This window comes from Meleagris gallopavo, chromosome 1, assembly GCF_905368555.1.
Source record: "Meleagris gallopavo chromosome 1, MGAL_WU_HG_1.1, whole genome shotgun sequence".
NCBI lineage: Eukaryota > Metazoa > Chordata > Aves > Galliformes > Phasianidae > Meleagris > Meleagris gallopavo.
Window position 1 is genome coordinate 45,427,164 of NC_139404.1, and position 22,131 is coordinate 45,449,294.

Consider the following 22,131-nt stretch of genomic DNA (forward strand, 5'->3'; position numbering starts at 1 on the left):
GGGGCCTCCAACAGAGGAAGGACGTGGAGCTCTTGGAGCGGGTCCAGAGGGAGGGTCACTAAGATGATCAGAGGGCTGGAGCACCTCTACTATGAAGAAAGGTTGAGGGAACTGGGCTTGTTTAGCTTGGAGAAGAGAAGGCTCCAGGGAGACCTCACTGTGGCCTTCCAGTACTTGAAGGGAGCATATAAACAAGAGAGGAAACGGCTGTTTACAAGGGTGGATGGAGGTAGGACAAGGGGGAATGGTTTTAAACTGAGACAGGGGAGGTTTAGGTTAGATATTAGGAGGAAGTTTTTCACACAGAGGGTGGTGATGCTGGAAATGGAACAGGTTGCCCAAGGAGGTTTTGGATGCCCCATCCCTGGAGGCATTCAAGACCAGGCTGGATGTGGCTCTGGGCACCCTGGTCTGGTGGTTGGCGACTCTGCACATAGCAGGGGGGTTGAAACTATTTGATCATTGTGGTCCTTTTCAACCCAGGCCGTTTTATGATTCTATGATATTCACCTGTGATGACAAGTCATATGAGGAAGTTCAAGTTGTCCTTCTAATCTGAATATGTAGAAGGTTCTGAAGTACTTGCTGGACTTAGCAGGCATCAGGCTTGCTGTGAGTTTGTTTAGGGATAACACATGTTATTTTTGAAACTGTCAGTTACTAACTGAGTGTTATTGTCCTTTTAAGGCCTTCCCCATAGCTGCAGCCTGGATGTGATTCCATCGAAAGAAACAGATAATGGGAAAAGTGCAGATTTAAATAGTTTCGATGACTTGGGTCGAAGTAGTTTAGGAGATGTGTTTTCTCCTGTCAGAGATGGTAAGTTGCTAATACTGAAATCTGTTTAAAAAATAAAAATAAAAAAAAAAATCGATCTGCATAACATTTCATTTGGCCTGGGTTATACTCATTTGGTCTCTTAATTTATCTTTAATTATTAACTGAATACAATTGTCTGAAAACTTCATAAATATTTATTTAATTAAGGAACTGTGTGTGTTCTGCTATTTTGTAGATATTATTGCGTCTAAAGCAAGTGAAGATCCTTCAGGAAAAGGAGACGATAAAGATATTTTCAGTATGTTTTTCTTTGTCTGTGGTCACTGGAAGCCTACACTCATTCTTCTAAACTAACTTCATCATACCATAGGAAGATGTCAAGATGATGCAAGCAGGCACTGAAACAGATAAACTTGACGAGCTTTTCTGGAAATTGTCTAATTTGCTGAGGAGTTAAGACCCAACATGTGATAACGGGAAATCACAAATACGGTCTTAAAGTGATTTTGCTGCTCTTTTAGGAAATTGGTAGTGGTGTATGGAGGCTTCTTTTATTTTGTTACTTGCAAGTGATAGCGACAGCATAAGAAGAGTTTGGGGATTCATTTTTTTGGTGGGCTGTGTGAATTCTTTGATTTTTGTGGATGTGTGGGCTTACTTTTGTTATCATTTTTTTGCGTGATTGTGTTTTGTTTTTGTTTTCTTCTTTTTTTCTCTTTTAAAATTTGTGTGTTTTACCCTTCCCTTCCCATTTTAGGTCTGGATTTTCAGTCCTACCTTTCAGGTTTGGATTTTCTCCCACAGCTCACCACAGCCTTTCCAGTAAAAAGAAACCCAGTGGGCAGTAGCACACAAGGGATACGGTCTAGCCCATTGCATGCACTAGTGGGATCTCCAATTAAAGAAGAAGAGGAACATCCAGAGACTGACATTAAAAAAATGAATCTTGGAAAACAAGAAACTAAAGAAGCCTCAAAGCAGGTATACTGTGCTAATTCTTGTTATGAGTGCTCTTTTTAGCATCTGACAGAAGTATTTCTACTTGAAAGAAGATTCTTAAGCATCCCAACTAATCTTTTTCAGTTCTTCTCGCACTGACACAACATGTGAAATATTCAGTTTGAAGTATGTTGGCTTTCAGCAATGCAAAATAGTTGTATATTCCTATTAAACTCAGATTACAAAAGTTTATGTGAGACAAAACTGGGCTAACTTGTAGAATATCTTTGATTTTTCTAAAAACATCAAAAATATCATTAATAGATTGTATCAGTATGTTTCTTTATTGTTTATTAGGTCAAATCCAGCTGATTCTCTCCCTATTCTCTCTGCCAAAATTCTTTTTTGAGATACCTTTGACATGCTAATGCCGAAACCTGGCTTCTTCTGTTTTCATTTTGAGAGGTCTGGGTTTTCTAGGAGTGATATTTAAACTTTGGCTCAAGATGTTTGATGTGAAAATTTAGAGTGCTGTTCTTTTTACACTCCTTTCTCTGTGTTTGCAGTTGAAGCAATTTTGAGATATTTAAGCAATCAATTTTTAAAGTGTGTTACTAGAAGAAGAAAAAAAATAAATTGATTTATCAGTAGTTTCTTAGAACCAAAAGTGTTTGAAAGCTGTGCATTCTTGGAAACTTGGTTTTCAAGTGATGTTTAACTTAGTTTTCAAACGTGATTAGATAATTGTAGTAAGTAGGGTTGTGTTTTTGATTTTGATATTCAGCTTTCAAAGTTGAGCTCAGTCAATGCGGAATCTGGAGCTTTAAGTCCTCCTCCACCAGCATCCACTGCTGTAAAGAGTCTCGAAACAAATGAGCGACAAGTGAAGAATATTCAGGCCCACCCTGCATATGATCTAGCAGTAAATGGTACTACCTCAACAAGTAAGTTAATTGCTTTTCTTTGTGGTTTTTTTTTTTTTTTTTAGCCCATTTGTAAATGTGGCTCGTGAACTGTTGCAAAACCTGATAAAATGGACTTAACATTAAAACAGAACACTCAGTCTGGATTCCTCTGTAAATCTAGATAGCTCTCTTAGAACATCTCTATCTGCCTGTGAAAAAACTTGTTCAAAATTTCTATCTTTATGCATTTCTTGTTAATTGTAAAGGTCCAAAGATAACTTCACCTGTCACTACTGGAGTTGCCAACTCACTGTCAGAGAAAATAGTAGAAACCATTGGGAGTAGCAGACTAAATGCACCTCTGACATCAATCCAAATAAACTTCATTCAGAATATGATACAAGAAACGCTGGATGACTTCAGGTACTGATATTTATGCAGAACACTTTGTTTTCAGTGACATGTTTTCTTTGTAAGATATTTTAATGTTTGCTGTAGCGTATTTCTTGCTTACAGTAGGAGATGACACCACGAATAGCCTTAATCTTGAAAATCTAGGTATGAGACTTTATTTTGAACAGCGTGAGTGTTTAATTAGATTGATGCCTCTGAATATTTTCTGTGTGTGTGTGACTTCGCTAACATATTTCCAGAGTGACTGAATAATTCTCAAGCAGTAAATTTATCTGCATAATGAGGTGCATAATGCACCCCTGTGCTGACTTCTTTTCCTCCCTTGTAGTTGTAGCAGGAGAAATTTCTTCTCTTAAAGTTGATAACTGTGAAGAGCAAGGTTGATTTGTTGGAAGGTTGATTTGTGTTGGCTTTGATTGATTGTTGTTTGCTTTGCATGTGGAAGGTAAATCACTTTGTATATTTCTGTTGGCAAAGCTTTGTGTAAAAAGGTTTTTGTGCTGTAAATCATAGATTCATAGAATATCCTGAGTTGGAAGGGCTAGATAAGGATTATAGAGTCACTTTCCTTTCATAAAACATGTAGGAAACAAAGAGAGGGAGGAAGACAGTTGCTGGGCAGGGGTGGCGTTGCTGACTTGATGACAAAAAGCAACGCAAAACCATCTTAGGGAGGTCCATATGCTATGGATGTCTGTATCTGCTGATGGAAGAATACGTTGATTGTTACTAAATAGCTTGGAATAAGAATAGCATGTTGTAAAACTCTGCTGGGGATTTTTGGCTATAATTGCACGTCTGATTTTAAAACTTTCTCATGATTTAAAATGCATTTTATGGACTGCGTTTCCTTTCTCTTTAAATTTTGTTTTTTGGCATCTCGCTATTGGAAAATAAATAGTTAGATTTCTACTTCCAGTGTCTGAGATCTGGAGTTTGTGAGATTGTGTTTCTCACAATTTCTTTGAATTGAAAAAAACACTCATCTCTTGAGCTTTGTTTTTTTGAGAGACAACCAACATTTCTGGTCTCTAAGATGGCATCTGTGCTTAATATACATAAGAAAAATGTTCTGTCTCTAGTAAGAGTTCTGCAGCACGACAACATGTGGCAGCTGAAAATGAAGATCATAGTCCCTTTTGTGTATGCTGTATGTTTTAGGAAGGGACAATGATCCATGTGTAACAACTTAAGAAGTACCTTACTTTGTCATATCAGTGATACCAATAGCACAGTACTTAGCATAGGGCATTGGCACTGCCAGTCTTCAGGAAAAGCATATGACCTTGCCTGCTTTTTTTTGTGAGGGATTGGGGGGGGGAGATGCACTGAAGTTATATCTTTTTAGTAGCAGATGAATATCTCACTGTGTTGCTTGTGATCTTGGAAATGAAAATCAGCTTTGCATGGTAAAAATGAGGGTTATAAGTTAACAGCTTGCAAGTGAAAAAGCCATCTTGATATCACCTTGTATATATTTCTGTTTCTAAATGGACAAGTTCCTAAGCAAAGTTAAAATCTTCCAGAAAATAACTGGTAGGGGAGTCTGCTGTGTGGTTTAAATGTTTTTAGGCTGATATTTCATAATGTCGCAAATGTGAAGAAGTAGAGCTCTGGTTACTCAGCACTGGAGATAATTGCTGCTTCCTAAATAAAATTAAGCATTATCCTTCTGTAATTCTTTCCCCAGAGAAGCATGCCATCGAGATATTGTGAATTTGCAAGTGGAGATGATCAAACAATTCCATATGCAGTTGGTATGTATAAAGAACCATAGAATCAGAGTTTGGAAAAGACCCACAGGGTCACCCAGATCCACCCATCACCCATCACCAACAGTTCTCACTAAACCATGTCCCTCATCACAACGTCCAAACATACCTTGAACACCTCCGGGGTCAGTGACTCCACCACCTCCCTGGGCAGCCCCTTCCACGGCCTGACCACTCTTTCAGCAAAGTAGTATTTCCTAACGTCCAGCCTAAATCTCCCCTGCTGCAGCTTGAAGCCATTCCCTCTAGTTCTATCAGCAGTTACACAAGAGAAGAGGCCGACCCCCAGCTCACTACAGTCTCCCTTCAGGTAGTTATACAGAGCAATAAGGTCTCCCCTGAGCCTCCTCTTCTCCAGACTGAACAATCCCAGCTCCTTCAGCCACTCCTCATAAGCCCTGTGCTCCAGACCCCTCACCAGCTTTGTTGCCTTCTTTGAACCCGCTCCAGGGCCTCAATGTCTTTCTTGCAGTGAGGGGCCCAAAACTGGACACAGTACACGAGGTGAGGCCACCAGAGCTGAGTACAGGGGGACAATCACTTCCCTGTATACATAATATATTGGATAGGTATCATCAATTCCATATTTCAGGAGTTATGACAAAAGGGAATCAAATTTAGCTGTCCTTCGTAAAGGACCAAGAGCTGGCCTAAGAAGGAGGTAGATGGAGTTTATATGTACTGTTTTACTTACAGGAACCACATTCGTGCTGCACTGTGTTCTGTGTCCTTTAACTTCTCCTTTCTATGAAACTTTGTTCTTTTGATCAGCAGTGAAAAGACCTTGTCTCAACACCAAACATTTTAATGGAACCTGCATTAGTAGAATCTCATCCTAAAGAAATGCAAAATAGACTTTGATAAAATATTCACTAATGTATTAATAATCAAAATACTATATCTAAAAAAAAAATAATCTTACTTTTCTTACCAGAAGTTTAAAAACAGTATTATTTAGGTTATTTAATTTTCAAAAGGGATATGAAAATGGATGGGGAAAAAAAAATTGTATGGTTGGTTGCTTATTGGGGCTTTTTTCTTTTCTTTAGAATGAAATGCATGCCTTACTTGAAAGATATTCTGTAAATGAAAGCTTGGTAGCTGAAATTGAGAGACTACGAGAGGAAAACAAAAGACTGAGGACTCACTTCTGAAAGATTCCCACCACTAACTTTGTTAGCATGAACTCGCTGTGTGTGGTGTGTTACTTGTGACAGGTCGTCCATCATCACTGAAGCACTGTGTGAAGACCTGCTATTATCTCAAACGTGAATCTTTTCTAAATGGTGTCAGATACTGTATGAAATGATAAGATTTGTAACAGATAAATACCACACAAAGAAAGTTTGCCTAGGCATGCTTACAATCTTGAAATACATCCTTCGAATAGAGAAGCTGAAAGGATAACTACTTTATCAGAGTTTTAGCAATATGTGAAGTGCCTTTTTATAAGCAAAACCAAAATAGGACAGATGCTTTTTGTATAAGAATTTTTTTGATATACCGACTTTTCTATCTGTTCCTGTATTCTATAGCTGTCAGAAACAATCACTGTAGCTTGCCTTTCAGATACTTTTCTTGGAGAAGGAGAGAGAAGGCTCATCTTCCACGTGACACGGAGCTTGCAGTATTTAGTTAATCTTATTCAGCTGGCAACTCTTCAGTCCTGAGCAAAAACTAAGTTTCAACATATTCCCAAGCTCAGTGCCCACCACCTTGCTTGTTGTGTATGTAACTCTGAAACCTGTCTGCCATGAACTTCGTTGTTGCAAACACTACTTCAGCTGCATTTGTGTTGTTTTTAGTTGCACAACTTCAGCTGTGAATCTAGGAATCTGTTTTTACTCACACATTTGGATATTGTCATAGTTTGCCCAGTTTGAATGCAGCCTTAGACTTCAAAAAATAATTATATTCAGCCATAACTCTGTGTGAATGCTGTCCTTCAGTCTGATTTAAGCACCTTTGCAGCCCCCCGTTCCCCCCCCTCCAGTTTTTTTTAATGCACAGTGGCCCATGCTTAATATCGAGCAGTTGTGTTACAGTTTTGACTGTATTATTGCAGGCTTTTTCTTTGAGGTCAGCTGCAAACCAAACTTAACTGATGTCTTGGGTGCATGAGTCACATAACAAATGGCATTGAGGAGAAATTATTACGTCAGTGTTGTAATGTTATCATAGTTGTGTGTAAGTGCACTGAAGTGAAGCTCAGTATCAAATCCTGCTGTTGAAGTTCATCAGAAATTTTTCTTGGCCTGTTTTTTATAAGCCAAGAGATTAAATTCAATTAAAACATCAATTTAATTTAATTTAAAAATGGAATTAAATTTTTTAGTGTTCAATTATAAATTCCTCTGAAAAGTCTCTTCTATAGAAGTGCTTTTTGCTATTTAAATTGTTCTGAAGGTTTCTTAATTTTCTCACTAATATTTCGTGATTCTTTTCATGAAATCATTAAATCTCAAGCAAGGGAGGTCTGCAGATGTGGTGAGTTAATTAGTTAAAACATCAAGTGCTTAAAGTCATGGTGGCACTCTTCCACTAAATGAGAAAGCCATAATATATAGTGTAACTTATTTTTAAATGTTGTAAAACTAAGAAAAAAAAAACCTATATCTTTTCACTATCTTAACTTCTTTTAAAAAGTTAATTTTTAATGTCAGTTAATGACGAATAAAACCTCGTATCAAAATGAGGGTGTTCACATCATCTTCAGTGTTGCAGACAAGACTTTGCATGTCTGCAGTCTTACTGCTATTGCCTTTCATAAGTTTTTAAATGTATTTCTATGCCATAACTTCATGGTGAAAGGATGTGGAGTAGAATAAACTTTTGTTTTGGTAATTTAACACAATATAGAGAACTTAAAAAATAATATTAATTTATAGGTGATGTAACTTTAGTCGACCCATTAACCACAGTTTTTGAAGACAGTAGGAGTTGAAGGTTTCAAAAATGTTACAGTTTTTCAACATGTCTTGCAGCATTAACAAGTAACCTTGCATAGTTGCATCTCTTAATTTGTTCCCCAAGTGCTCTTGCTGGTATACCCAGATGACAGCAGGGAATTAGGTAAGTATCTAGGGTATTTGGCTTGTAGATACTTCATTTTCGTGACTGAGAACTGGGTAATGTTTTTCTTAGTTCCCAAACTGAGACAAATATAACAACAGTGATTGAAAGGATACATTTTGGCCTTTCTCAGTATTTTAGGACTTCTTTTCCGTATCTCAGGATTAGGGTAGCACAAGTGGCCGCACATGCTGTGAGGAGATGTGTTACGCTACCGCTGTAGGGGGATGTTTTGCCTTGTACACAAATCTGATTTGTATGTTAAAATAAAGCTTGTTTTAACTTTTTTGAACAAAATACTATGTCAACCTATTTTTTAAAGATGATGATTTAATACTGTAATCTTGCTACCTCGTTGCAGCCAAAAACTTGTCCCAAAGAATGTGTAAATGACTGCTTCCTCTCTGGCTTCACAAAAGTGTTTGTATTACCTCATGCTTTTGGAGTAAAGGACAGATGCACTCTTCCTCCTTCCAGCTTGGAAGTTATTAGAATCATGACAGAAAGATCATGTTCACAGCTAAAAATAATGTTCAAGCAGATGTTCAGGGTGGAAGGATAACCTCATCACTGAAGCTGCTGGTGAGCTGGAGATCTTAGATCCTTCATCATAAACTTAACATATGGATTATTTTTTTTTTTAAATTCCATTCTCTGTCATGCACATATGAGTCTTTTAGTAATTGGAGCTGTATTTGCAGTTTCAAGATATTTAGGCTTTGAAAACATATGACAAATTGCATTTTTAATAAGTCGACATCCCGAAGTGTCAGTTAATTCCAGGCAGCAGCCCACGATTGCTTGACACATGAACTGTGCTGTTCACACACATGTAGTAATGATGAACGTGCAAGTTTGTCATCATCCCTTCTGTAGGACCGAGACGTATGAAAATGAAGAAAATGCTTTATGCACCCTGTCACCACCTGTAGATTTCCTTGCTCGTTGATACCATGGATAGTAAAACTTAAGAAGAAAAATGGTCAAGGATTGTGTGGTTATAAAGACAATAGCTCTGATAGAACTAGATGTGTAAGACAGGCAGATGCACTGCTCTTCACTTGCCCCAGCAGCGTTCTCATGCCTCTGTGGTCATTACTGGTGAGTATCAGGATCTGCACCTTCTGGTCTGACTCAGAATGGCAGTTCTCAGATTACATCTTGCAGTGCAGCTGGGGATGATGATTAATAAATTATAACAAACAATGGAAAGAAGCATCTTGTGCTAGGCATTTGCAAAGATGAGATATTAGGCTGGAAAGGCAAAAATGAAAATTCTCAACCATAACACACCATAACAGTTGCTGTCTGTGCTTTCTTGTCTACAGAGAAGGCAGCTCAAAGTTGTGAGTAAGCTTAGAAGCCTCCCCTGAGCATGCAGAGACTTCTGGGTTCTTTCTTAAGCTGGATTTGGGCAACTGAAAGCTAAAGCAAAAGTGAGAGAAGCAATGACTGATGATATTCATTCATTAGCACCATTGGTACTTTAATTACATCTGAACTCAAGGAGAAATTGTCATCCCTTTGTTTGGACAAACCATCAGCAGAATGTTATTCTCTTTTCTCCCCTGGTTCTAAGAGGTGCAAGTTGCAGCACTAGTGGCTGTGCTTTGAGCTCTCTCTCTCTCTTGAATTCATTTCTGCTCTCATTCTAGCTAAAAATACCGAGGCTGGTGTAACTGAAAATTACTATGGTGCCCATCCCATTTCTTATGCTACAAAGTTCTTTGTATAGAAATTACTGGGAGACAAAGCTTTTTTTTCAGTCTATTATTTTGCAAGGATGATCATTCGTGATCATTCTGATTTTTTTTTCCCCCCAGCCCTATTTGTACTTTGAGTAATGGTTGTGGAAAGAAATTATACAGAGAAAAGGACACGTGAGAAGAGAACACAATTTCCTATACGAGTTATTTAAATACGAGTGCCTTAACAGGTTATAAAAATGTATATTAGCTAATACAGGGCAGAAAAGTGTCAGAATTCATTTCTAAAAGTTAGCACTATAAATAAACATTAGTACTCTGTGTAACTAAGGCACTACTTAACAGAATGACAGAATAGCCAGAGCTTTCCAGCTGGAGATGCATATAATACCTGGAGATGTTTTTTATAATTATGAAGACAAGGTGAGCTGTGTTTTCTGAAATGTTTTTTTGTAGGGCCTGAGTCTGGCCAGCCAAAACAGAGCAGGCAAAAACGGCCATTCTTGGAAAGTTTTAGCCCAAGTACATCAACTCATCGTTGCTGATTTTTGTAGATCTTATCCTACTGGTTTTAGTGGAGCAAAAACAAGGGAAAAGAAACCAAACCCCAACATACACTGAATCCCCTGAATTTTGTAGCTTCCAAACTCAGAAGTAGTTTTTCCAGTTATCGTTTCTGAACAACTTCTGCAGTAACTGTATAACTGAATGCATGTATGTAAAATACATGTATATAAATGTATAATGTATAACTCTTGACAAGAAAAGTCAGTAATGGTTAAAAGTTAGGCCAAATTTAAATGAAATGGACCCTGCAATCTCATGCTGTGTTAGCATTAGAAGTCACAAGCGATGACTGTACTGGGGGGTCCAGTTCATACCATTAGTCTCAGCTTGCTTCGTTAATCAAAGTTTGCTTCGTTAATCTGAGCTCACTTTGTTAATCTGTGCTCGCTTCCCACTGCACATAGGGGTGGGGATGGCACAGAAGTGACATTGGTTTCCATGGTAACTTTGATGCTTTGGAATGGAAAAGACAAAACTGAGAAGAACAACAGGATGATGCAGGGAGCTAACAGCTCTTCAGTGATACGTGCGGATGGCCCCGTGTTATTCTGAAATGACAGAAAGCCCAAGTGTGATAGACAAGTGTTCTCCTCCAGTGATACTGCGATTGTGATGGCTTTTGTGACTGCCAAAGCCATTTTCATTTTGCTGTTTATTTTGCTCAGTTTTGGTCTTTTAAAAGGTTCCTTTCTACATCAGTGATTGGGTAAATGGCAGTGAGGCTGGTGAGGCCATCAGGTATAGGCATGTAAGGGTGCCAGTGCCCTCAGAGCTGTGCCATTCATTTTGGAACTATCAGAAATTCAAGTATCCATACTTCTTTCCCCACTCCTACTTTGTAAGGTTGAAAGATACTTGCTTACGTTTCATCTAGTTACCTGAAATCGTAGAAATAATGCTGACCTCTCAGTTGTTGCATATAGCCTCTGCTTTTACCTCAGTGTTTAAGGCAGCCCACCTGTGTTCCTGGCTTGTCTGAGGAATGGCAGCTGTGTGGTAAACTTCATGGAACACTGTGTGAGGGCATTGGTAGGTTGTTGTTATTTGACTCCTAGTGATGGCCAAGGCTTTTATACTTGCAGGAATGACAACAGTCTCTTCACTGCCTAACAGCTGCCTTTGCTGAAAGCTTGTGCTTGGTGCAAGAAGAAGCCAAAACTTTGTGGCTCCAGAACTTAGGCTGCAACAATGACTTGTTCTGCCTGCAACCGGTATGTGTTTACACTGGTTTAGTTTCTCATAGAATCATAGAATATTCTGAGTTGGAAGGGACCCATAAGGATCAGCAAGTCCAGCTCCTGGCTCCACACAGGACCACCCCAAAGTCTGACCATATGTCCAGATGCTTCTTGAACTCTGGCAGCTTGGGGCCATGCCCACTGCCCTGGGGAGCCTGTGCCAACCATCATCTGGTGAAGAGCACTTCTTCCTAACTCCAACCTGACCGTCTCTTGGCATTTCCATGCCATTCCCTTGGGCCCTGTCTCTGTCACCAGAGAGCAGAGTTCGGTGCTGCCCCTCCGCTCTTCCTTGTAAGGCAGCCAGTATCAGAGTTAATGGGCAAAGTACTGAGCAGGAGCATGGAAGTTTGTCTTTCTGCACCAGGAAGCGGTGACACAATGCAGTTGGGCAGTCAGCTTCTCCTCCAGGTGGAAGTTTTGCTGCAGAGAGCCCGCCCTCAGGTCAGTGCCCTCTGGCGGGAGCCAAGCTGCAGCCACCTGGCTATCCTTGATGATCACAGTCTGCATCTGCAACAAGGAAAGAGGAGACCTGACAACGCCTAACAATTAACCTGCTTCACCTGCTAATCTGCTGTGAAGATAAGAACTTTGAAGTTGATTTGCAATCAAAGAGAAAACCCTGGCTACTACTGCAGCAGTTCCTCTCAACCAATATACATTAAAAAAAATAAAAATCCTTTCATGCCTCCCTTACACAGCTGTTCAGCTGTTTTGTATTTTTTCTGCACTGAGGTTGCTTTTCTGGCCTTCGCTCTTCCTAGGAAATTGCTGGAGAGCAACCCAAGCTCAGGACTTGGCTGGCAGCAACTGGCTACAGCTGCAGGAGGAAGGACGGAGACATTTCTTGCCACTGTTGCTGAGTGCATGTAGGAAGGAAAACAGCTCTCAGAGGATTTACAGCCCTTGCCACACACTGAGTCACAGAGCTGAGGATTCAATCACAGGAGCCCTCCAGGTCCTTGAAATGCTTCTTTCAATGAGCATCCACTCAATCACGCCAAGGCTGAGCATAAACAGACCTTCCTATCCACACGTTCATCTCAGCCACCAGTTGGGTTTTCCTGATAGTGCCATAACAGGCTGCAGGGCCACGCAATCGGCGTCTGCTACAACTTCAGAGTCAGGGAGCAAACTAACTTTCCTAAGGGTGGGGGGGACACTTTAAGGGGTCAAACTCCAGAGGGCTTGTCTAAGGGCACAGCACAACTCAAGGAGAGCATGTGGGGCTGCGTGAGGAACACAGGGTGGAAAGAGCACGGAGCTGAGATCGCCGGGGAGGGACGGGGGCAGACCTCGCTCCGCAGCAGCCCCCACGGCGGCCCACACGAGCGGGCAGCCCGGCGTGGCTGAGGGTAACCACCCCCTGGGCGTGGGGCAAGCAGCGCGACCCAGGTGAGCTCGGCCCTTCCGCTCCCGCCACGGGCGATTCCCGCTGGCGGCAGCAGGGGGCAGCGGAGTCCCGCGTGGGCTCGGCCCTGCGCTCCGCCGTTCCCGCCTGCAACCCCGCGGAGTTCCCGCGTCCCCCTGGGCATCCTGGGGTTCTGCAGTGCCTATGGGGATGACTCTGGGTGACCGCGGCGCCTGGATGCTGACGGACGTCTAAGTGCATCACAAGCCTGGAGCGTTAGCATAAGCCCGTCTGTACAGCTGCTTTCCCTTTTTGGACAGTCAGGTCAGGCTGTTCTCCGTGAGTTAAAGGAGTTACCGGCGTGGTAGAAAAATAACGTACAGAGCTGATTCCCAGAATAAAGCCAGATGACCTTAAAGCTAATTATACGGGGCGAGAAATTGTGACCTGAATTGTTCTGTGCAGACCCTGCTTAAGGTATCTGTTAGGGTCTAAGCTATTTTTTGCCTTGTTTATATCTTTCAACAATAACAAAGTTTCCTATTTGCCCCTGGTCACTAGGAGTGGAAACAAAAGTGAAGGGATCGGTGGACTTTCAAACCCTCCATCTCACTGTTTTCTAATATTTTAGGCTTTGGTGCCTGTGAGAGAACAGCTGAGCACATTCTCAGGGCAGCATCCGACTTCCCTGGTGCTGTAGCAGTTTCAGCTTTACAAGATGTTTTGCATAAAGTGCGTTTAGTGCAGGCAGGGTGAGGAAGTTTGTGCCTGGGTCTGCAGTCAGTGAGTGCTGTGGTCATTCGTGTCACTGGTAGGAGTAGGCTGTGTGCCTTTGGGGATCTGGCTTCTGCAGAAGGTAGTGTGCAGCTGTGATGGGAACTGTGGTCAGAAAGGGGAAAATATCCAAGCACCTGCTGTGGATAAATGAACTTTGTACGCAGTGAAGAACCAAGATGTGGAGAAGGGTATAGGCCGATTAGGTAACTTGTTCAAATGATCTTCATAGGCTGCTGTCCTGTAAGAGCAGTCTGGGTGGGAGAGGTTTTTGGGATGTTTCCATAGTAGTGGTGGCCACAGGTGTGGCACAAGGAGAAATTTAAGGATTGGTGCTTCTGTATGCTGCAGAAGGGTCCAGAAGAAATGTGTGAGTCTATATTCTCCGTGTGCAGAAGAATCACAGAATCAAAGAATCACTGAGGTTAGAAAAGGCCACTAAGATCATGCAGTCCAACCATCAGCCCATCCCCACCATACCCATCGACCATGTTCCTCAGTGCCACATCCACACGGTTCTTGAACACCTCCAGGGACGGTGATCCCACCACCTCCTTGGGTAGCTTATGTCAGTGCAGCACCACTATCTTTTGAGAAAATTTTTTTCCTAATATCCAATCTGAACCTCCCCTGGCACAACTTGAGGCCATTATTTCTCATCCCATTGCTGTTATCTGGGAGAAGAGGCCAAGTTCCACTTCACTACAACCTCCTTTTAGGTAGTTGTAAGAAGTGAGAAGATCTCCCTTGGTCCTCCTCTTCTCCAGACTGAAAAATCCCAGTTCCCTCAGGTGCTCCTCAAAGGATTTGCTGGGCAGACACATACACTGCTGGTCACTGGTGGATATTTCCTGTCTTGCTTTGGCTGGAGGGAGGCCACAGACTCTAACTAATCAGTGCAGCATTTGGGCCTGTGTGTGGCTGCCTTCCTGCAGTGGCTAGCTTAAGAATTGTCCTTAGCACCTGGAGAAGGGGAGACTTACAGCACCCAGCGCTAGATGCTAGTCTTGGCTGCTGATCCTTGCTGGGCCTGCTCCCCAGCCAAAAAAGAGACATCTCTTCTGTGGGATTAAATGGAGAGTAATGCTCCGAAGGAATGCTTCTTGTCACTGGGATGTTGCTGGAAGTTCTGGCGGATGGTTCAGGTGCTCAGCAGGGTGGTATGTATTCATCCTCTCCTGTGTAGTCATGTCATGGTTGGTCACAGGTTTGCTGCCTCTGCCAGGCATTGCTGTTTTACAGTGTACTTGAAGACCTTTTCCTGCCTTTTTCTGATTCTTCCCTATGTTTTACAGAACGTTCTAATCTTTCATATGTTTATTAATGGTGATGGCCATTGCCACTTAAAGCAGAAAGAAGAAACAGCTACATTTCATATGAAATAAAGCAAAAATATATTTTACTAATGCTGTTTAAAGCAGAATATGTGCGTATTTCTTTATAAGCCATTGTGGATATTTATTTTAAAACTGTTTTTCTTCATCCTAGCTACTTTATGATGGTTTTTATTTATTTGTCTATCACAGCATTGATGTTAAACTCATCTCAACATCACTTCTACTTTTCAACTGTTATTTCTAGAAAATCTAGTAGAGTGCTGCAGTGTTTACTTGTAGAAAAGCAGTATATTTCCAACTAATAGGCTGAAATAAGGCAATAAAGAACCAGTGTCACAAGCGTTCATAACAGCAAGGTTCGTCACCTGGGAAAGAGGTACTGCTGCTTCGCTCAGTGCTCCTGAGTTATTAGGGTTGACTCCAGGCTCTGGTGCTGTGATTTGGATCAACATGAAATTTCTGACGTTAATTAGAAGCTGGTGCCTCTGGAAGGCCTGAGAGAAGCTGCTGTGAGTAGTTATGGATAACCAGCCCCAAAGGAAGGTTTCACTTGCCTCTGTTGGACAAAGATGGACTTCTATTTCTAAAATTTTTAAGTATATCTTCTACTTACAAATGCAGTAATGGGGAATGTTTCACAGTCTCTGTAAATGAGTTTGGTTTAACTCTTAACTGTGAGCTATAGGAACACAGGGACTATGAATTTGGAATTCAGTGATTTTTTTTTTAAGCAGAACAGCATCTTCTCAGTTTATGGTAGTTTCACTGACACAGTCCATTTTCTTTTAAAATGTAATAAAGAATGGGATAATATTTGACTTCTCTGTAGCTTTTGTTAATGTGCATTTCTAGTGCACGCCCTCTTGTTTCCTCTCACTTTGGCGTTTTGTTGCCATATAATGGGGGAACAAACTTAAAATGGTTTCAAGAGACCATTTCTTAATGTTAAGACTCTCCAGGGCTGTCAGAAAAAACTAACAATTAATGCCAGTACCGTTTTAATGCTTCTTTGGAGTTGTGAGTCACACTGATGCATGTAGCATGAATTTGCAATACAGGGAAAATAGGCAGCGTGTGCTTGGTGCTATAAAGCTCCAGGTTTGAAGAATCATAAGGGAGCTCTGAAGTGGGTGAAACCCAGGAGGAGGTAGTAAACAAAGCAAGACTGAATGCTAATGGGTGTTTGGTATGAGTGAATTAAACTGAGTAATCTGAGGAGGTGTTGGAATAGAGGAAAACAAAAACAAAGTCAGATGTATGCTTAAGACCATATGTGAAGGTTGATGGTTATTTAGTTTGAAATGTATTACGAAAGCAAGCAAGGATGAATCTGTGGTTACAGCTGAAAATAAAGCACCTAGAATGTGGCTGAGGCAGGGCAGAATAGCAAACATCCAACTTCTTTGAGCATCATAAGAATTATAAATAAATTTGAAGTTAGGATACTACCCTGCTTCAGCGAGCAGTTGTGAAAAAGTGAAAATGAATACATTCACTGTATTTATTGATTGCTTGGCTGATGAAGAGCGGCTGGATTTTGCTCTCAGGTCATGAATGCATGATGGGAAGATTTGGTTGTCCTGAAATTAGGGGAGAGAGGTAACTATTTGGTACAAAGTGTGTGAGTTTCACACACTGGAAACGAGAGTGATAATGCAAATATTTAGAAAACTGCTTTAACTTCCAGACTGTGATTTTGGAAGTATACACTCATGTGCTGCAGTGACAATGGAAAGAATGCAAATCAGTGAGGCTGATGGAATGGATGGAGCTGCACCAGTACAGGATTTGTTCTGCAGATTTCCTGTACAGTACTCATTAGAACAATAGGGAAACTTACTTCCATAAGCTGGTGGTTTTCAGAGTTCACTTCTCAAACTGTATGCTAATTGTAGCTGAAACAGAGTGGTGCATGTGGTGCTCATTGTGATTTGGAATTACAGATGACTGTGGCCCCCAGTACAGGAAGGATGTGGAGTTCTTGGAGTGGGTCTGGAGGAGGGTCATTAAGATCATCAGAAGGCTGGAGCACCTCTACTATGAGGAAAGGTTGAGGGAACTGGGCTTGTTTAACTTGGAGAAGAGAGGCTCCAGAGAGACCTCACTGTGGCCTTCCAGTACTTGAAAGGAACGTATAAGCAGGAGGGGAACGGCTGTTTACGAGGGTGGATAGTAATAAGACAAGGGGGAATGGTTTTAAACTGAGACAGGTGAGGTTTAGGTTAGATGTTAGGAGGAATTTTTTCACACAGAGGGTGGTGATGCTGGAACTGGAACAGGTTGCCCAAGGAGGTTGTGATGCCCCATCCCTGGAGGCATTCAAGACCAGGCTGGATGTGGCTCTGGGCAGCCTGGTCTGGTGGTTGGTGACCCTGCACATAGCAGATGATCACTGTGGTCCTTTTCAACCCAGGCCATTCTATGATTCTATGAAATTAAACTTCCTCTGTATGTTTCAACTGTGCTTCTGTGAGGGCTGAGTGAACAAACACATTGCATTTTGGAGCACAGAGTCAAGAGATTGTGCTTAAATGTAAGTTTGCTGAACATCTCAGGCTTGCAGTGGAGCTTTTCTCATAGTAAGGTTTTTGGAGCACTAAGACTGGGTTGCAAAGGTGCAGATCTCATTTTGCAACTAACTCGAAACCATTTAGCTGTTTCAAAATGAAAAACAAGATATATAATTAGAAAGAGGAGTGCAGCATGTAAACAGATGCCTAAAACTTATTTTATGAACCAAGATATGTTTTGTGTAGTTTTTCTGCATGTTCCATTGCCAAGATGCTATGTTTTTATATTGATACTACTTAACAACATCGTTGAAGACGAGCTGGAAGGAATCTGGCCTTTTTATAGCCTTCTGAAGGACAGTCAGCACTTTAGCAGTTTAGAATTTAGATTGAAAATTTTAACTGGATGTTCCTAAGAACATCATCAGGGATACAAAATTGATTAAGACCTCCCCGCCTCCTTGTTTAGGTCTGTGAGTCGACTTGATTAGACAAACTGCTCAATTCTTCACTTTTCAGATTCATTCAGACTGTCTCCAGAGTGAGGAGGATGATATTGCGCTGGATTTCATTTGGTTCACGTCAGTGATTTCGCAAGTATGAGAGCAGGAAATATGCTCTGCTTTCGAATTAGAGCTTAGGTTTTGGTGAGGTTGTGCACTGCAGGAGTGATAGCTCTAGCAATTTCTGCAATGAACAAAAACCTAACGCGTGACTGCGTGCACTCTGAAACCTGCCAAGATGTTGTCTCATTCCCGCTGCTGCAAGTCTCCTGCCTCAGGACTCAAGCCATCGCAGGGCTGACTCTATCATACGAGACATCAAGAGTATAAAACTGGTGGGTAATTAGATGTTTTACTGATGAATATTGACTCAATTATATAACTTAGCGGTAATGTCTGCAAATGGGAGTGAAGTGCAGAGGGAAAGAGGCATTGTAGGCCTGTATCCATGAAACACGAATTAATTCTAACAGCAAAGAGAACACGAGAGACTTCTGTAGTATTTTTCTGAGTGTTGTGTGTGCTTCATATTAATTGCTTGATGCTGTTCTGCCAAACTGCATGAAATTAGATAAAAGGAAACTGCTAGAATGGAACAAACAGGAAATGAAGTAAGAAGTGGGGTAAGATCCTCTAGAGAGAATAGCAAGGGATTTGCAGTAATATTGGAGAAGATATTGGACATGAGAGTCCCACCTGTGTGCTCCAGAAGCTTTATTTTTCTCACACTTCTATGAAGCTGCATCTTGGAGAAGAGTGAAGAAGGGAAAGTGTGCATGAGTAGCAGAGGCTGAGATCAGAAGCTTTCAGAGTGGGTGTTATGTTGTGCCTCTTCCTCCCCTCTCTCCTTGCCCCTCACTGCAGTGGCTTTGGGTTGAATGCAACATAACCACAATAAATAGCATCCTATAAGTTGTGAATATCTGCTGTGGTGTAACCTGGCAGCAGCTCAGCACCATGTGGCTGTGTGCTTGCTCCAGGTGAGATAAGGGAGAGAACTGGAAGCAAAATAAAACTGTGGGTTGAGATAAAAGCTGTTTGTTAAGACAGAGGAGGAACATGGAAAGAAATATGCAATATTAACAATGTACATACGGCTGTAACACAATTACTCATCAGCTGACGCTCAGCAACAACACAACTGCCCACCAACCAATGCTCTGCTAGCAGCACAAGGTCTCACCACTGCCAACTGACAACCAGCAGTCCCTGAGCAATGCCTGCCCCCTTTCAAACTTCCCACAGCCTTACAGTATTCTTTAAGGTGTCAAGCAGTGTGGAACAACCCCAGGCTTGGTTTCTGACTCCCCCTGCCCATACCATTAAGGTGGTGGCTCTGCCCTGCTGAGTGCACAGCCCTGACCCTGGCCCCACTCTTACCACTCAGCAACAACCAAACATCAGTGTGATACTAATGCTGCTTTAGCTGAAACCAGTACAATATATGAGTCACGAAGCTTCTTTTCCTATAGTGTCATTTACTCTTCAGCTCTCAATCCAAGTTGATATCCATCATCCCCCTATTCCCTGCCAGTCTATGTCCTGGTACTTCAGTACTTTTCCTCTGGTTCCCCAGCATTACTCACAGTCCCCACGTGAGTGATCCCTGAGATCACTCGGCAGCACATCTAGCCCTTCCTCCTTTGAGCTTGGAGCCTAGTGCCATAGCTGGTTGAAATTCTGCCCTGGGTTCCCCCCTCTGTGAGATGCAGGCGTGCCTGTCATCACTGGGGCTTTGTAAACTGTTAGCTTCAGTGCTAACTCACCTCAAGCATTAGCATGTGCTATTATACCCTCACTTTTACCATCATGCAGCCTAACCAGATAAAAAAGGAGAAGTCCATCCCTCATAAAATGATTTTTTCCTAAACAGGAATCATCTTGCATTGGCCCATCCAAGGTGTTGGCCTTGCTGTGTCACAGTTTGGTTATGGTGGTATGTTCAGCATGTTACCATAACCCAAAGCAGAACCAGTCTGCTTGGTATCAGCATGTACTTAGTTGTCTTTCTGAACACAATTGGACTTTAAGTCTTAAGTTTATGTCTTAGTCAGTGTCTTTTTGTTTTGTTTTGTTTTGTTTTAAATACAAAAAAGCTAGCATTTCTGCTGACTGAAGCTCCCACTTATGTATTTCTTCCTAAATTTATAAAGAATGCCCTATCCATGAAGCTTTCTGAATTCAGAATCGTCTCTAATATTTCTACTGCAGTAAATACATTTTGCTCTATTCTTTTGGGGTATTTAACATGGGACTCAAAGCATCTAAAGCATGTGGCTTATTGAATTGTAAGCTGAGAATGCCCTTTTTCAATTTGTCCTGCAAGCTCCTTTCCATTAAAATGGAGTGAAATCTTGAATATTGGATATAAATTTCTCATGTGAGCTGCCTTTTTTTGTTGGTTTGTTTGTTGTATCATCAAAATATTTAGAATTCTTCTTAAGAAAAAAATGTGGAACAAATGTATTGTTTTGTCTCTTGCATAGATCCCTTCAGCTCTATAGCACTATGGTCTTTGTAGAGCAGAATTTGGCAAGAGCCTGCATTTTTAAAGATTTTTTTTTTTATGCTTCTATTTAATTCTTGCCAACTTTGGAAGTCTTTGATAGTACCAGTAATGAAATTCTGAAAGCTTACCTGTAATCTCTGTGCAATTAGACAGTTGATGTCCCATCATTGCTGAGGAAGCAAGTTGCATCGCAGGGCTGTGGAGAGCTCAGACAGACTTTCCTGAGCAGTTTCCTCTGGTTGCAGGCTGAGGTTGATGGCATCCTGAAACAGAAATGGAGGCTTCTCCTTCAGGTATCCTTTTAGTTCTGCAACATTCATCCCTCTCTGGTTTCTACAAGCAGATATACAAGCATGACAGAGGGATCCCCAGGAGAGCCTACATTCTGCCTGTGGAGCAGGGGCTGAGTGCCATGCTTTGCACTTTAATTTCTACTTGTCCGCATAACACGAATGCTTCTACTGCATTTGCACTTGGAGTTCTTTCACACAGAGATAAGTGTCTGTTGGCATTGAAGTGGAGAGAGAGTGTTTACAGTTTCTGTCTGGTAAAATGTTCACATGTACCTTGTCTGAGCTCTGATTATATGTATTTTTTTACTCTGTTCTTGCAGTCTGGGGAAAACATGTTATTATTAGTAGATGTGCACCTGAGACACTATTTAATTGGGATCAAAGTTATCCAAAACAAGAACATTTAAGGTACAGATTAGTCTTGAGGGATTTTTTTTTTTTTTTATTCCTTCAAAGGGTTTTGATTAAAAATTTATTTTATGGATTTTGTAGTGTGGGTTTTGCTAGTTCCATACAGAAGAAGGCAATGAGTACAAATTGCATGATCTAAAAGCTCAGCCAGTTGAAAATCCAGTGGAGCTGCCACGTGAGACAGCGTTCTTATTGATCACAAGTGTGGATCCTGCTGACCCCAAATCTTTATCCACTGCTTCATCACTTCTAAGTATCTCTGTTAAGGCCTCAAAACTTTGTTAAAGTTTTTGTTAGGTAGCGCTCTAGGCCAGTTTGGGTGGGGCCCTGGGCAGCCTGATCTGATGGGTGGCAGTCCTGCCCATGGCAAGGGGGTTGGAACTAGAGGATATGTAAGGTCTAGTCCCTTCCAACCCAAACCATTCTATTATTCTATGAATTACAAATGTTCTCATGTTTAAATGACGGATTTTTTTTTTCACTTTGACTTAGACAAATTTTGGTGGTTTTGCATGAAAAAGCAAAGCATTTACCTCCTGAGCATGTTTTATAGTGGAGTTGTTGCAGGTGTGCTTCTGCAGCATACTTGAAATACCTCTGAGCTCACTAGTTCTCAGGCTGCTAGCATCACTGCCACCACAATGTAAAAGTCAGTGCAAGCTAATCAGTGTGGTGCTCAGGTAGTTTCTTGGGTGAAATTAGTTGCTTGTGCTGTGTGCTGTTCTTGCTTAGCTTCCAGGATTTTAAGGGGTTGAAGAATCCCTATTTTAGGTTTTTCCTTTCAGATAGCCCCCATGGTCATGTGAGTGTCCTAGTGTTTCTCTGCACTTGTCTGAGTTTATTTCTCTCCCAAAGTGGGCACTCATCATTCACTGTTCATAGCTAAGCCAGTCTATGTGCCCAATGATGTTGCTGGAGTCATCCTGTTGCTGTCTATGATGTACAGTGCCTGGTTCTCACCAGCTTGCCTCCATCAAATGGTTTGAGGACGGTCAGACAGGGATCCCACCCTGTCGAAGAAAAGAGCTGGGTGATCCTTTGATAGGGGCT

The 22,131-nt window shown here is 41.4% G+C and overlaps 1 protein-coding gene and 1 long non-coding RNA gene across 3 annotated transcripts in view; one reads left to right on the forward strand and one right to left on the reverse strand.

Moving 5' to 3' along the window:
* NEDD1 (NEDD1 gamma-tubulin ring complex targeting factor) overlaps nucleotides 1-8,179 on the forward strand; it is a 23,897-nt gene extending 15,718 nt beyond the window's left edge. For both annotated transcript variants that reach the window (XM_085223538.1, XM_085223530.1), the window contains exons 8-14: nucleotides 688-819; nucleotides 1,016-1,078; nucleotides 1,538-1,761; nucleotides 2,504-2,663; nucleotides 2,891-3,047; nucleotides 4,729-4,795; nucleotides 5,860-8,179. In XM_085223538.1, the coding sequence (XP_085079664.1) occupies nucleotides 688-819; nucleotides 1,016-1,078; nucleotides 1,538-1,761; nucleotides 2,504-2,663; nucleotides 2,891-3,047; nucleotides 4,729-4,795; nucleotides 5,860-5,964 (908 nt within the window). In that variant the 3' untranslated portion in view covers nucleotides 5,965-8,179. The remainder of the gene's footprint in view (nucleotides 1-687; nucleotides 820-1,015; nucleotides 1,079-1,537; nucleotides 1,762-2,503; nucleotides 2,664-2,890; nucleotides 3,048-4,728; nucleotides 4,796-5,859) is intronic.
* On the reverse strand, nucleotides 5,808-20,861 carry LOC146545279 (uncharacterized). Its single transcript, XR_014883234.1, has 2 exons — nucleotides 20,506-20,861; nucleotides 5,808-11,903 (listed from the first exon to the last, which is right to left on the reverse strand). It is a non-coding gene; the product is annotated as an uncharacterized LOC146545279 (long non-coding RNA).
* Between the last annotated feature and the right edge of the window lie 1,270 nt (nucleotides 20,862-22,131).